The 15,069-nt window shown below is 46.2% G+C and overlaps 1 protein-coding gene across 8 annotated transcripts in view; it reads right to left on the reverse strand.

Annotated features, from left to right (window-relative positions):
• Positions 1-15,069, reverse strand: part of NEK11 (NIMA related kinase 11) — a 155,241-nt gene that overhangs the window by 44,582 nt on the left and 95,590 nt on the right. For all 8 annotated transcript variants that reach the window (XR_008549589.1, XM_037524455.2, XM_054689189.1 and 5 more), the window contains one exon: positions 8,214-8,368. Coding sequence is in view for 7 of the 8 variants with exons in the window: in XM_037524455.2 (XP_037380352.1) it covers positions 8,214-8,368 (155 nt within the window). In the remaining variant the exon portion in view is untranslated. The remainder of the gene's footprint in view (positions 1-8,213; positions 8,369-15,069) is intronic.

A 15,069-nucleotide genomic window follows, 5' to 3' on the forward strand; every position in this document is an offset into this window, starting at 1 on the left:
AGCCACCCAGACAGACAGCGTCACAGCCAGGAAGTGTCTTGTTCCCAGGGCCGAAAGCACTGAGCATGAGTGGGAGTGGGCCTGGACGCCGCATCCTCCCACTGCTGACAATCCCAAGCAGGCCCAGGCATGTGAATGCCGTACAGAGAGGACACAACCTGCCACTGCAGCTCCAGCCGGCTGTGGGGCTCAGCATCACTTCAGTCACCCCCCAGCACATCCTCCCCTCTGGTATCCCTAACGCCAGCAGGTGTGGAGGGGCAGATGTGCTCCACCTCTTGGTCCCGTCTCTCATCGGTCATCGCAGACGGTACAGCTCCTTCCCTGCAGAACCCTCTTCCCTCCTTCTCTTCCTCAGTCATTCTAGGCCTGCAGGATTCTCCTGGGACACTTCACTTTGAGCAACCAGGACCCTCTCGAAGTTGAAAGTCCTGTCCCATCAAAGGCACAGCCTGCAGGCAGGCTAAACGCGCACATGCCACCTTAGGTGTGAGACCCCACTTCCTTTGTTATGCAACTTCTTCCTTTCCTGTTTTCCCTGTGTGTGCTGGTGTAAGAGCTACCTGCTCCACTGGAGTGGCCTCCGTCCCTGCCTCCCTCCTCCACCCAGATACTGAGTATTTGCTCTGTGCTAAACACTGTTCAAAGTGCTGGGAACACAGCAGTGAAAACCCCAGAATCTCTATCCAAATGCCTTGCATTCTCATAGGGAAAACAGATCATAAATGAACAACAAATGAACAATGGTGTGATAAGTTTGAAGACTATGGAGATAAGCAAAGCAGAGAAAGGGAAGAGCAAATTCTCAGGCCAGCACACGCAGTTCTGTATGGTGGTCAGGGTCCTCCCCTCTAAACTGACATGTAAAGAGACTTGGAAGAGCACGTGCATGTCTGGGGAGGCGCATTCCAGGCTTCCGAGGCAGAACAGGAACGGGGTCTGCAGGACTGGTGTGCAGAGAGCCAGGCCAACCCCATCATGGTGGATGGAGGGGTTCTTCCATTAGTGGGGGGACGGGGGGCTGAGTGGCCATGCAACAGATTTTGCCTTTTCTCCTTTGAGTGGAAAGTGGGAGGTATTCGGAGGCCACTTAGAAGCGACAGCCATGATCTACTGGAAAGAAGATGGAGGTTTTGGGGCTAGGCTGTGATCTTATTCTAAACATACTCTGAAGGCTGAGCCAGCAGCTTTTGTTTCTGGATTAGATGTAGACGTGAGTGAAAGGACAAGAGTCAAGGCCAACTAGGGAGGAGGTGAGTTGGATGGCGCTGCGGTAATCAGTTCTCTTAAGACAGGTTTAGTTCCTACATCTGGACAGGCAGGGTATGTGATTCTAGAGCTGTGGGGAGACAGAGCCAAAGAACAAAGATATACATTGGGGAGTTATTGGTCTAGAGACATTATTTAAATACCTGCGACTGAGCGAGAGGTCCAAGAAGGTGGACTCTGGGTTGTGTCTGTTTCGTTCACTGCCATAGACGCAGTGCCCAGGACACTCAAACACGTGCTCTTTAAATGAATGCTCCGAGCAACGACCCCCACTTTCCTCTCTGCAAGTCACTTAACTAAGCTGTAGTCCACGCTCCTTCAAACCATACCCACAAATAGCCCTGAAAAATGTCACCAAGTACAGAAGCCGAAACACCAAGGTGACCTTCTCCATTTTCTGCACACTCAGATGTACCTTTCACATCTCAGTTTGATCTCATTAGAAGCCAAGTTCTGGTTTATCTGCATTTATAATTCATAGGAAGACAGAGGATGCCATTCAGCACAAAGCCATAGGACGGAGCTCATGGCACCTTTGTGGAGGCGGCCCTGACATCAGGAAGCTGACATCTTAACTCCTGTCTCTCCGCTGATGGTTGCCTTCTCCCAAGGAGCTACCGGGACTCAGAGCCACATCTGCAGAACTCAAACCACAAACAAGCCCCCAGACTCCTATAACATTAACTGCCTCTGTCACTGAGTTCGGAATCGCTGAAACGAGACTGCTAATGCATCCACATTTCACTGATAATGCCTTGTTTACTTTGCATTATTAAAAACCTCCTAACTGCAGCTGTCTCTTATCAATGCCCAGGTTCGCACAAGTTGGCATCTGTGGGGTTGTTTTAGGGTTTCACAGACATCTCTTGGGACCCAGGAAAGAACTCTGAAGACATTTTAGGTGACAGTTTGGAAATGCAGAGGATGAGCAGAAGCTAAGAGAGTCGGGCAGAGGGAGGGGCTTCACGATGCCGACCCAGGAGCACAGGCCTGGAATTTGAGGGGCTGCTGAGGCCTGTCTGTCCAAGCATTCTAGCAAAGTGGAGGCAAACCTGCTGTCAGCCGGCCCCCATACCCACTGTCGCATTCTGTAACTCACTTGCTCCCGGTTAGCTACTTATCTTATCACAAGCTGCATGTCCAATACCAAAGGAAGAAAGTTCTGCAACCTAAACAAGGTTTACTGGAACAAGAAGAGAAAGGTAACCCTGGCGACACACACTTCTTTATTGCAGGCGATTACTCTCCACTCCAAAACAGGTCTAGTTTTGTCCTGATTTAAATCCCATAGTCACTGGAACCTTTGGCTGTGCCTTAAACATGATGTGAAATCATCAGATCCTATTCCATTTTACCTGTGTGGGAGCTCCCTCAGGCCCAGTCTCCCTTTACCAACTAAAAGAGTAAGTTCTATGCTCCCCCCGCATGTCTACTAGCTGACCCAGTGAGTACCTGCTGATTTGAACCCTAACTCTGTCAAAGGCCTGGTGACCTTGGCAGATGAGTCCTTCCCTCTGCTTCCCAGTTTTCTCATTTGTAAAGTGGGATGGAGACATAGCCCCCAAAGGGCTCATGAGTATTCATGGGGATAAGGCATCGGGCAGGCCGTGAATACTACTTCTCTGGTAGGAGGTGCGCCCTGGGCTCCCAGATGGCCGGTCGTGTAGGAAGGAGGGCACCACCAACAGCATCCAGGGGCGTCGCACCCCGTTCTCCTAGCTCGAGCACCATGAAAAGGGACTCATGCTCTATTTCCAGCAGAAACAAACATTCCAAGACTAAAATTAAATTTCTCTATGTAGCTGAATCACAGAGTAGTGACGGGGCATGCTTGGACACGTGAGTGTGCAGCTATAAGGGTGACGCTGGCTGCTGTTCGGGACTGATGACCTCTGTAGGCCCAGCCATCCCCGAAATGTCCAGAGACACTTTTTCCAAGATGTCCAGAGGAGCCTTTTTCTAAATGTGTTACCTTGCTATGGAGAAGTAGGGTCCCTGCATGCTGGCACCTCTAAGATCAATTCAAGGCAAAGAAGCTTCTATATATGAAATTAATTAGGTCAGATCATGCAAAACAGCAGGTAAATCAATTCTACTATTTAGACTCAAGATTTCTGGCACCTTCTATAGAAAAAAAAATAAATTAACAAAGGGGAACAGGCGAGAAATCTGTATTCCATAACAGATGTGAGAGGCAGGCTCTTTTTGATGTGAATTTTCATAACGCAGCATTTTTTTCTGAAAACAGCACATATTTTGCCTTGAACATAACTCATTAACACTGTCAGAAAAACAGGTCCAGATAAATGCAGAGCTCCTCAGACTTTTTCTCGAACCTGGTGTGTTTACTAAGTCAAACTGCTGTGCAGGGAGAAGAAAGTAAAGACAGAGCCAGTCAGCTGGCTCCGCTACCTACTAGCTGTGTGGCCTGGAGAAGTTCCTTCTCCAGACGAAGCCTCTGTTTCCTCTTGCACAAAGTGAAGTTATTGCAACAGTCTCATCTTTCAAGGGACCTGGGTCTTAAGTGCGTGCTTAACAGGACAATCAGTTATAGAAAACAGATCCTCCGCTGTTGCTTCTTTTTTGAGGATCAAATGAAATAGTGATTTCACTTAGGGGCTCCAGTGTATGAAAAACATGTATCTTGGAATAATATAAGTCGAGAGCAATGATTCAAAGCCATGAGAGGTTCTCAGGGACTGAGATGCAGGGTGAGGGGGACTCTGGACGTCCAGCTCTCAGCTTACTCTCACGCAAGGCCTTCACTACTACACTGCACTGTCAGGCACTTCTGCCTGACGCCTTCACTCATCTTTTCTTCCTTTCTCCCACCCTTGTCTTCCTCACTCTTGCTCTTCCCCTTATTTGAATCCTGGCCAGTTAAATTCTAGTTTAAAGAAGTCCAACTAGAATGCACGGGTCAAGGATCACTGCAAGAATTAAAGAAGGGACACATCTGCGGGCGCCACGGAGGCAGCCAAGCTCTTCCCAGGCAGCTCCCAGCCAGTGGGAGCATAGTGGGGATACCAGGGCCAGGCTAGGCCTGCCCAATGTGGACTTCTCTAATGGGCAGTCTTGGTCCTGGGGTTCCTATAGACCTGGCCAAGACCTTTACAAACTTGCATCCCTGATGTCCTCACCCACCTTTCCTTCCTCTCAAAGGTGCAGCCCAGCATTATGGTTTGCTGCTACCTCACAGGCACTTCACTTTCACATCTAGTTCTGCATTGCATCTGTTTCCCAGAGCTTCACTGACACCCCATATAAAGTACTGGGCATTGAATGAAGGTTCTGGAAAGGTCAACTGCTACTGTTACAATAATTACAATGTGATAAGCGACTATAATGTGACTCCACTGGCAGAGGACACTCTGAGAGGCACTCACCCTATTGACTGTCTGATCCAAGGGTCCTCAGTAGCAGCTCAGGCCTTGCCTAGCCTGTCTCCATTTATAATCGGCACCGTCCTAAGCAGCAGATCACTGCTGCTTTTTCTAATACTTCACTGTTTAGAGGGAATTTCAAAACCCCTGAAGGATATGGGAGAAATGTGCTGAAAACTTCAGAATTCACTGGGAAAATGGTCCTCTGCAGCCCTCCTTCTTAGCAAGAGCAAACACCATGTCTGAAGAGCCTTCTAAAACAAGCATCAGTGAAAACCCATATTCACTGAACAGTCCTTCCCAAGGGCGTCGGCATTGGGTCATCACAGTCCGACTGCTGTGCATGCAGTTGGCGTGTGGACACTGATTAGTCTTGGGGAGAGAAGAGATGGTCATGGCAGTAAGGGGAAGACAGAGCATCCACGAAAGCACCCCTCAGTCTGAGCCCTAAAACACGTCCTTTAGGGCGTATGTAACACCTTTCCATGACAGGCCCCACAAATTCTGCTGAGGACGTGTTATGATGACAGCTATAAACTCTATTCTCCTGGGATCTGAGAAGCTGGTTCTGATTCAGTGACCACAGACTTCACAAGATGCCATCAACAATATGATAATGGCTTGTGAAAAAGGTGTGGCTGATGCTCCGCTGATCACAGCAGAGGAGCAATAACAATAGGGCCTAATAAAATTGCCCAGGGATGGTGCTGCTGAAAAGATTGTCGTGGGGGGCACAAGGGACTCAGCAATCAATCCCAAGGAAGCCCATGTTGCTCTTTAAAAGCACATCTTCCATTAAAATAAAAAGGAGGTGGCTCTTACCCCCATCTGAAGGAAGGGGAAGCCACTGTGGTCCAATTACTGGATATCATGAACATTTAAAATAGACCCTAGACCGTTTGAAGTGTCAAGGGCAAGACTGCAGAGAGAGAAGAGATCAAACTGGAGATGGCTGCAGGGTCACAAACCCAGAGTGGCTGTGGTCTCAGCACAGAGTTCTGTAATGCAACTTGTGTGGCTGATAAAATAACACAAAGAGGGAAGAGTCAAACACCTATCGCAACCCCATGGCCACCACCCTTGGGGAGGGGGAAATTATATAGAGTTACTAGGAAAAACAAATGGGGGGTAATTACTGTCGCTAATATAAATCACTCTGTTGTGACTCTCCGCTCCTGTTTCTATTATACCAAGTCCATTCCAGGTCAATAGACCTTCTTAGAAGGTGCTAGAGCTGGGCCTGGAGCAGGGTTCTGACCCCTCTCTCGCACAGGCATGTCATCTCTCCTGGAAACTCAGTTTTCTCATTTGGAAAAATAGGGATAAGAGCAGACACCCAAGATTATTTACAATCCACGGAGCAGCACATAGTCTAGGCAGCAGAGTTGCTGTCCTGTATGTATCACCAGCCCTAAGACATAAGAAGGGATGTTTATCCCACAGCTGTAAGGTCTCACTGTAACATTAAAGAGTTCTGACAGCATCCTAAAAGGCCACAGGATGGCTCGGTAACTTCATCAGCAGTAATAAGTAATGTCTCATTATTCATTTATTACATTCAGGGAAGGATTTTAAGTATTTTACATTAATTACTTAATTTAACTCTTAAAACTACTCCGTGCAGTAGAAACCATTATTTTCCCATGTTACAGATTAGGACACTGAGGTACAGGGAAGTTAAGTATCTTGCAAAGGGTGATGAAACGTAGACAGTTCAATCCCCAGCCCAATGTTCTAACAACAAGGCCCAAGTCAGGACTTCCATGTGGCTGGCACAGTTCTACTTCCTGACCCAGGTGGTGCTCATTATATATATTATTCATGGGGTTTGCTGAGTCAGTTTTCCTATTTTATTAAAAAAAACACACTAAAGTAATCATATTAGTGGGTAAAATGCTACTGCCTGATGCTTTGGGTAAAACTGAGCATGTGTTTTACAGATCGTGTCGTACAGCCACAGGCACTGAGTGAAGGGTGTATGACAGTGTGATCATCTTCTGTCTCTGTGTTTAGGACAGCGGTGTAGACACAAAGAAAATTTTTTTTTCAATTTGCGGTAGGAAGTGCTGTTGTCTACCAACAACGACTGGACAAAATGGGGAAAGAGTACAGAGAAGTGTTCCTGTTTTGACATGGTAAATCATGCTCCCCCCATAACCTGACTATTTTTATCATATTTATTTTTCTCTTCAGTTATTTCTCTCTTAACTTCTCTCAACTTTTCTCTTCCCCCTTCTCTCTGTCTCTCATCCTCTCTCTGCCTAGCTCTGTATCCATACCATTCCAGTTCCCCTCTCCTGCCTCCCTCTCTCCATTTCTTATGCAGAACTTGAAAGTTTCTCTTGTCTAATTTATTAAATATGGTGATGACTGTTTAGTCTTCAATAAAGTGGTTAAAATGGTTGAATGGGTTGTGGACAGCCTTCTCTCTAGATTAAGTTTCTTCTAGACTAAGTTTCCATTGATAGGGGATGTTTCTTGATGGACTTTTTACTTTAACAGCTTAATGATTCCCAGATAATAGAGAGCTTCTGTACTTTTATGAGAGTTCAGGATTGGAAGGGTTCCTAGGTTATGACATAAGAAAAAGTGAAGGGCCTCCCCGGTGGCGCAGCGGTAGAGCGCTGGGTTGCGAAGCTGCCCGCAGCCTCTGCGGCGCCGGTTCGATTCCCGGCTGCTCCCCGGCCACCGGAGGAGGGTCCCACATGGTGCGCAGACCTCTCCTGCCACCCGCTGCTCCCCTCAGCAGTGTACTTCGGTCCTTCTGCCTGTTCTGCTCCCCGCTCTGGCTCTGGTGAATTCTCTCACCCTCCCGCGCTTCTGACTGTGCCCAGTGCATGTATAAACAAAACAAATGAACAAACAAATAAATAAATAAATAAAACATGCCTCTATTAAAAAAAAAAAAAAAGAAAAAGTGAAGCATATGAGCATAAAAGATGCCCAAAGTCATCTGCTTTCTCTTCACATACCTCTTGCTTTTCTCCTCCTCAGACACCCAACAGAGAAATCATATGCCACAGCTCTTTCTTGGTCTATGACCCAGATGGGGCTTAGTTTGCTATAGTTAAAGAGATTTATGGCAAAGGCACCTACTCAAAGACCTCACTGTATATGTAAGGAAGGCCCTCAAAAGCACATCCCCTAAGCCCAGAACGTATTTGTGTTCTGGAACATGATTCACAAATGTGAAAAGCATATTGTAAAAAGTATATTGTAAAAAATCTCCCTGATAAAGAGACACTTGTATTGTTTATTCATTAACTGTATATGGAGTGCTCCTCAGTGTACAATGTAATGTGTATCTTCCTCCCTGTCATCTCCCCCAAGTGCCAGAGATCCCACACTTCCCTCACCAACGTAGTCGATAACAGAATCTCAGGATTCCATGAGGCTCTTCCTAACTTTGGATTTATTTAAACCAAGACTTGTCTCATGGATCCTTTGGGACAGAATCTTAGTCCTCCCAACCCCACTTGAGTTGATGAGACTTGACTCTTGCAAGTTATGGCCCAATCAGCACCTTGGACAGTTCTACATCTGCTGGGGAGCAGCACATACCTGGTTTGATCTATAAGCAGGCTGAGGTCCCTCAGGCTCCATCTCTTCCTCTGATCCTGAGAACACTATTTCTTCCTCCTCCTCACTCTCCTCAGAACAGGAATCAAATGCATCAGCATAGTACTTTTCAGCTATAAGTGGGTCTTCTGGGATCTCTGAAATAGAAAACAAACAACAATCATGTCCCAACAGTCTTTAAAATTACAACAATGCTAGGATCCCCTGTATTTTCCCAGAGATGTATATTTTGTTTGCACTAACAAAGCACCAATAGCGTGCAGAGCTGAATTCTAGCTTCCTGAAAGCATTTAGTTGAAGTAAAAAACATTCAGCAAAATGAGACTTGAATAGGAACAGAATGCAACCACATTCTGAAGGTGGAGGAATGTAACCACAAAACGAGAAGTGATATCCGTCAAAGCCATTACTGTTGGAGACATGAATCATTACAAATGAGGGGACGAGGAGACAAGCAGGATCAGAACTGGAAAGGAACTATATCAGCATTCTTCCTGAGAATGTGTTCTTTACAGAAAATGCTAGCAGTGAGATCAGACAAGATGGATAGGATGTAGAACAATGACATTCTGGCAAGCTGAGGAAAACATTACAATTTTTCTCTAACAGGGTAGGAAGGTTTTGAGATGGAGCTCACACGTCCTGCTTACACATATTTAGATATGGCATTTAAAAAAAAAAGAAAGAAAGAACACCCGCTCCAGTTTATACCAAGAAGTGACTACCTAAGTCATTATTACTAACTATAAAATATAGGTGGTAGCTCAAGTGATCTTCAGCCAAGAAAGGACAAGAGTGGATCACAAAAAAAAAAAAAGCAATGATCTCAATTCCTGTTTGCTAATGGGGACCTGGAAATATCCTTGGGGAAGAAATTATACAAAGATATCCTATCACAGTAAAACTGGGCATTCCAAGTTTTGCATTAGACTCTGACTTTAAAAAAATTAGCCTTCTAAATTGTAACACACAGCTCTGTTTTCACCCCATTGTTTTTACTTTGCGTCTGGTGGGGGAAACAGGGAATTTGGGCTCAGAGAATCAAGGTCTGAATCAAGTTCTACCAATTCTTAGATGAAAAGCTGGGCAAAAAAATTAGAATTTTCTAAACTCCAATTTCTCCAGTGAAATTGACATCAGGGGAATTAGCAAGGTGGCTATGAATATTCAACAATCTAGTCTTAAGAATGCATATAGGGAAATTTTATACATCTATAAAGATGGACTTTTCATTAACTGATTCTTTAATCCTTTGAAAGTAAAATACTTAATGGGTATAGAATTCCCTGCCAATGGAATACGTTTATGGTTTCCCATAAAACACAAGAGGCAGTGCAAGGGGATCAAAGCCAGTCAGCTCAAAAGACAAAAGTTACATTTCATATTCAAGACTGCCTTTGCGAACCGTCTGGAAGGGCTGCATGGGAGACTCATACTTTCTCCTGGTAACTCTGATGCGGCCTGTTCTCCTTTCAGATCACTGATTTTCAGTTGAGTAGCAGATGAAATAGATGACTTGATATAGGGTCACATTTTATAAAAATCTTTATTTGACTCACACTCAGAATGAGGAGAGTAGTATTGTGTCTACTGAGTCCAGCATGGACTGGTAGAGTAGAGCTGTGGGGAGAAGCATAGAGAGTCCTTCCGCAACCCTTCTCTCCCCCTCACCCTCAATCTCTGAGTCTCTTTCACAGAGTTGTCTGTTCTCTTATCCCATTTCTTCCTCTTTGCCCTCCCTTTCCCTGAGTGTGGCTGTGTGCCAATAAAACTTTATTTAGAAAAGCAGGCAGCGGGCCAGATCACAGCTCTACGACAGAAAAACCCTTCTCATGCTAAATATTAAGCCCCTCCTCCCATGACTCAGTTCCTTGGGCACAGGGTTGTAGGCCCTTTCCCTCTCTTACTGAGGATTCCCTCTCTTACCGAGGATTCCTCCTAAGGAAGGAGGAAAGAAAGGATCAGGGGAAAGTGCCATCCCACCGCATATGTCAAAATCACGAAACAGACTGGGATGAAACAGACTGGGAATTTTTAAACGAGTACCACTAACTCGGGGCTGCTTAGGACAGGGTTCCTGCTCAAAGTGAAAAGTCAAAGGCAGCGTGAGTCAGCTCACACCGTGTGTCACGCCGTGCACTTCGGTCAGAAGCCTTGCTGGGCTCAGGCTCATTTCTCCGGTCACGGAAGGGAAACTGGCCTGTGATAAATCACTTTCATCTCCTCGGCCCCCAAAGTCAACCTTGTAGCAGATGCACTGGCGTGGCAGCTGGGTCTCCACTAAGTGGGGAGGAGGGGCAGTGGCGGAGGGTGTTTATGGAAGAACCCACTAATGGCTGCCTGTGCTGGGACCCGCTGTTGCACATCCCCCTGGAGGAAAAGAGAAGCAGCTGCCTGTTCTGGCAAAAGGGAGCTCTTTGTTAGACCCTCCACCTAAGACCCGAAGAAATCCTTTCCTCTACGAGTTGAGAGCGCATGGGGATCACGTGCAGACCTGCTGGGCCCCACCCAGAGTTGTTGATTCAGTGGGTCTAAGTAGAGGCCGGGAAATGTGCGTTTCTAACAAGTCCCCAGGGGAGGAGGCTGGTCCTGCTGGTCCTGGGGCTACACTTTAAGAACTGCTGCTCTAGGAGATGACCAGTTATAATAAAAGCATGCACATATGATATGTGGAAGCCTGATAGCAAAACAGAGGTGAGAGAGCGAGGCAGAGGGCAGCCTGCACAGCAACAATGAAGACAGCGCCACGCCAGCTGTGCAGATCTTTCAGGGACAGGGCGGGGAGGGCCAAGCTGTCATTTGGCTACATCCTGATCGATCGGTAAAAGCAGCATTTATGTGTGAAGCCAGAGAAAACGCTCCTTTGGCAGAGATGATCTGTCCATGGGAGCAAGATGCCACCCGGCAGCTAAATAGCACCCCAAAGCCCCAGCCTTCCATTTTCCAAGGAGCTCATCAAGGTTCTCAGTCTCTTATCCCTCCACACATCTTCCCCTGCACCATTAGAAAGGCTGACTTTGGACTTCGTTCCTTTGTAAAAGGCATTTTGTTAGTTTATGCACTTCATATACACTGTATTTTACTTTTCCTTTTTAATTTTCAAAAGCCATCTCCTCCTACTTGAGGCATGAAAGGAGGGGCAGTGAGTCATCAGCTGGGTCTGAGTCAGTCCTGGTGTCCTAGTTTCCGTGGCCGGCCATTAAGACTGATCAAGCTGCTCCGAAGCAGGTCGTGGAGGGCAGAGGGCAGATTCCAGGACCAGCGATCTTACTTCCAAGGCGAGTCATCCCCTTTTATGTGTAGGTCCCTGCCAAGGCTCCAGGCAGGCCATTGCACTAAATTCCAAATGGATGCTGCTCCTCTATTTCACTACAGAGAGCCCCCTTACAGGGCCCTTGGAAATGACTATAATTTTTCAATTACCATAACAATTGGTGGGATGGGAGTCTTGCAACCACTTGCTAAGAAGCATTCTGAACAAATATTCAGTCCAGGAAAGAATATGGACAGCTCCCAGTGAAATGAACATGCTCACATGCTCATACTGCAAAGGAGAAATGAACACTCCAGTTGTTTAACACTTAGCTGTTGGAACAATCCCAACCTTTGGCTTCCATCACATCTTGCACAGGCTGCCACAAATCCTGCCCAAAGCGCTCCTCTCTCATCCTGCCCATGAGGATGGCAGCCAAGGCCTTCTATCAGCTGGCTCTCTCCTCCCACCAGTGAATTTGGTAGCTCTCAGTGAAAGATGTGCACCCAAAAGGATTCTGATTGGGTGGTCCTGGGCTGGGTCCAGGTAGTTTGATTTTTCTGATGATTTCCAGATGGTTCTCCTATGTGCCTTGAGATAGGAATTTGGCTCCTGTAACCTGGACCCTCTATATTTTCCCCTGAATTTGTTCTTGTTTCACAACTTCACTCCTTTAAAATGTTGCTTGCTCTTCGAGAATTGTTACATTCAACATGGTAGCCACTAGACACATGTGGCTATTTAAATGAAAATAAAATTAATTTAAAAAATCAGTTCTTCCATGCTGTAGCCACATCTCAAATGCTCGAGAGCCACTGACGACAAGACTACAGCACATTTCAGTCATCTCAGAAAGTTCTACCTCACCTCAAGGCACAACAGTGTTCTAGAGTATTCCTGCTCTCACCCTGCTAGGGAGCAGACTTCAGTTTGAATTTTACTATCTTGATTTTTTTTTTATAACCCAGAGCTCATTTATTTTTCCCTACACCTATCACACCGTGAATTCATAGGGCATGGGTCCCAGCAACTCGGGCACCTTCCCACAGGCTCGTGCTTTAGCTGAACCCAAGTACCTTTTCCTTTGACTTCCTGTATTTTTCTGATCACTTTCTTTCCCGCACTTCAGAAGGCTAGCTCGGCTCTTAAGAGTGTTTAATACGATCAATACAAACATTAATTCTCTTGGCAAAAATCCTGCCCTTTGTTTGTTTCCAACAGTGCCAACTGCATGCTGGGTAACTCTGTAGAGTCTTCCCTTGTTGCCATGGTAACACTTGCAGGACATTCCTTTTTGAATAGCGCCCATCCGGTTGATGTCTACAATCTCACCTTCTAGAGTCGAATGGATGTGGCCAAAGAAACACCTCCATGTTTTCTAAAAGACCTAAAGGACACAGAGTGGGCGCCTCACTCCCTTTGTGTACATCATGTTGATGATTTCCTGGGAGATGGCAGTTCTGGCTGAAAGGAAGTAACTAGATTTCTTTAAAGCCTTGGGATGTGGGTCACTTCACCTTGCTGCTCCTCAGCTCCTCCCCTGGCCAGGACCCCTGCTATGACCATCAATCCCACCCCATGGAAAAGGAGATGGTGGTGCATGCAGGTCCTTGGAGGCCTCCTGCTCTCAGGGGAGGCAGTGAATGAATCCCAGCCTGACCTTGGCCTCTTCTGCCTCCCCCAGAGTCGCATCAGAGGAGCTGCCAGATCAAACCTCACCTGTAAGGTGACTTTCCCACCTTCATTTACAGTGTCTATGAGCAGAGCTTAAATAACACCCTCCAGCCCGGAGATAGGCAGGCCCTGGACCTCCCAGCAGCCAGCGCCTTCCACTGCACATCAGGACTCCAGTTTGCCCGTTTTATTGATACCTCCAACTGCAAGTGGAGCGAACCTCAATACAAACGATACCTTTATAGTCTTGGCGGGGGCGGGGGATCAGCTGTTGCTTGCCTTTGCACCTCTCTGATGATGCGTTCTCTCACACTGTACAGGTTAGTACAGTGACCTTTTCTAAAATAACCCTCAAAATGAAGGCTAAAATTAGCCATGCTGATTAGGTTAGCCTGCAGCATCACACAGGAAGCCGTGAAAAGAAATGGTTTTCTTAGTCAAAATGCATATTCATGACCCTTTCTGTGTGGAAGGCTAAATTAAGTACAGTGCAGTGCTTTTTTTAATATATAGAATAGCAGGTTCTGCTCTAAGTTTTTTTGCTAATGACATCTATTTGATCAAGTGTACTAAAGATTCCCCACCCCTATACATAGATAGACACACAGAGACAGCCAGACAGACACACACACGAGAGGGACAGAAATAAGTTCCAGCATCTCTCTGGAAATAGGCCTCCCTCGGGCTCTCCAGTTGGTGCTTTTATCTGAGTGTCAAGATGATTCTCCCTTAGGCAAAACTATAACATTTTTTTGAAGTTTTCCTTCTGGTTTGCAGAGCAAAAGCCAAAATGAATATGTGAAGTTTATCTTTTCTCCACCAGATTCAGAGAAATAAATAAAGGCCAGGAAATCTCCTCTGGAGCAGAAACAAGAAGAATGAAAAGAGACCCTTAGTGAGTAGCTGCTGTGACTGGTGGCAGGAGACCCTGGACTTCCATGACTTCAGGCCAGTGGCTTACACTCCATGGACCTCTGGTGTCCCATCTATAAAATGGTGACAGCAATAACTCACCAGCCTAAAAGCAGGTGCCTGAACTATACAGATGCTTTCAGCTTGTTTCTCCACCCTGAGGTTTGCAAGTGCATGACATGGCATAATGGACCAGACCAGCATCTGCCGACCAGACGAATCATCTGGGGAACCTGATGAAATGCAGATTCTGGCTGCGAGGTCTGGAGTGGAGCCCGAGAGTCTGCATTGCTGATTTGTTCAGCACGAACCACACTTGGAGCGTCAAGGAGAGCTGCTGCTGCTTGCTGCACCTGGCCGCCCACTATTTGTCCAGAGGTGAGATGACAATGAAGATTTTCACGAAACTGAAGAATTGAACTTGCAATCAAAATAAAGTCTCTGCCTCTCTCATATTTGAACTTGGCTGTACTTTCTCATTAACAGTGGCTGGGAACACTGGAATGTATTTAGCAATTTGTTTATTGGCAGAGAATACCTTGTAAGCCAAATGGGATTTCCTTTCTGAGGAAAGCCAGGGCTAGGATTTTATTTTTTCCAAGTCCATTCTCCTGGAAAATATTTGTTTCCCATTGGCAGCACCAGCCAGTTGACTGGCCAGCTGGAGGCAGTCAGGAAACCACTGGAAGATGCTTGCTAGTGCTAATATATTCTTAGTTCATCAACATAAACAGGCAAACTGAGTATGGCAAGACAGGCCAATGATCATGATGTGCCCACCACATACATAGTTTGGGCAAATCTGTGTGTGGTCCATACTCAGGTAAAGTTTCCACTGCATTTTGTGGGTGAGCTGCCCTTTCTTGACCGGGATGAGTCCTGTTCAATGTGATCTGGTCTCAGAGAGCAAGTTAAATCCAGGTTTCAAAGGAACTCTTGCATGGCCTGTAGGATCTAAAGAAGTTTCTATTTTTATATCCCCAACGTGTAATAACAACA

The sequence above is a fragment of the Talpa occidentalis genome, unplaced genomic scaffold (assembly GCF_014898055.3).
Source record: "Talpa occidentalis isolate TD23 unplaced genomic scaffold, MPIMG_talOcc4v2.1 talOcc4.10, whole genome shotgun sequence".
Taxonomy (NCBI): Eukaryota; Metazoa; Chordata; class Mammalia; order Eulipotyphla; family Talpidae; genus Talpa; species Talpa occidentalis.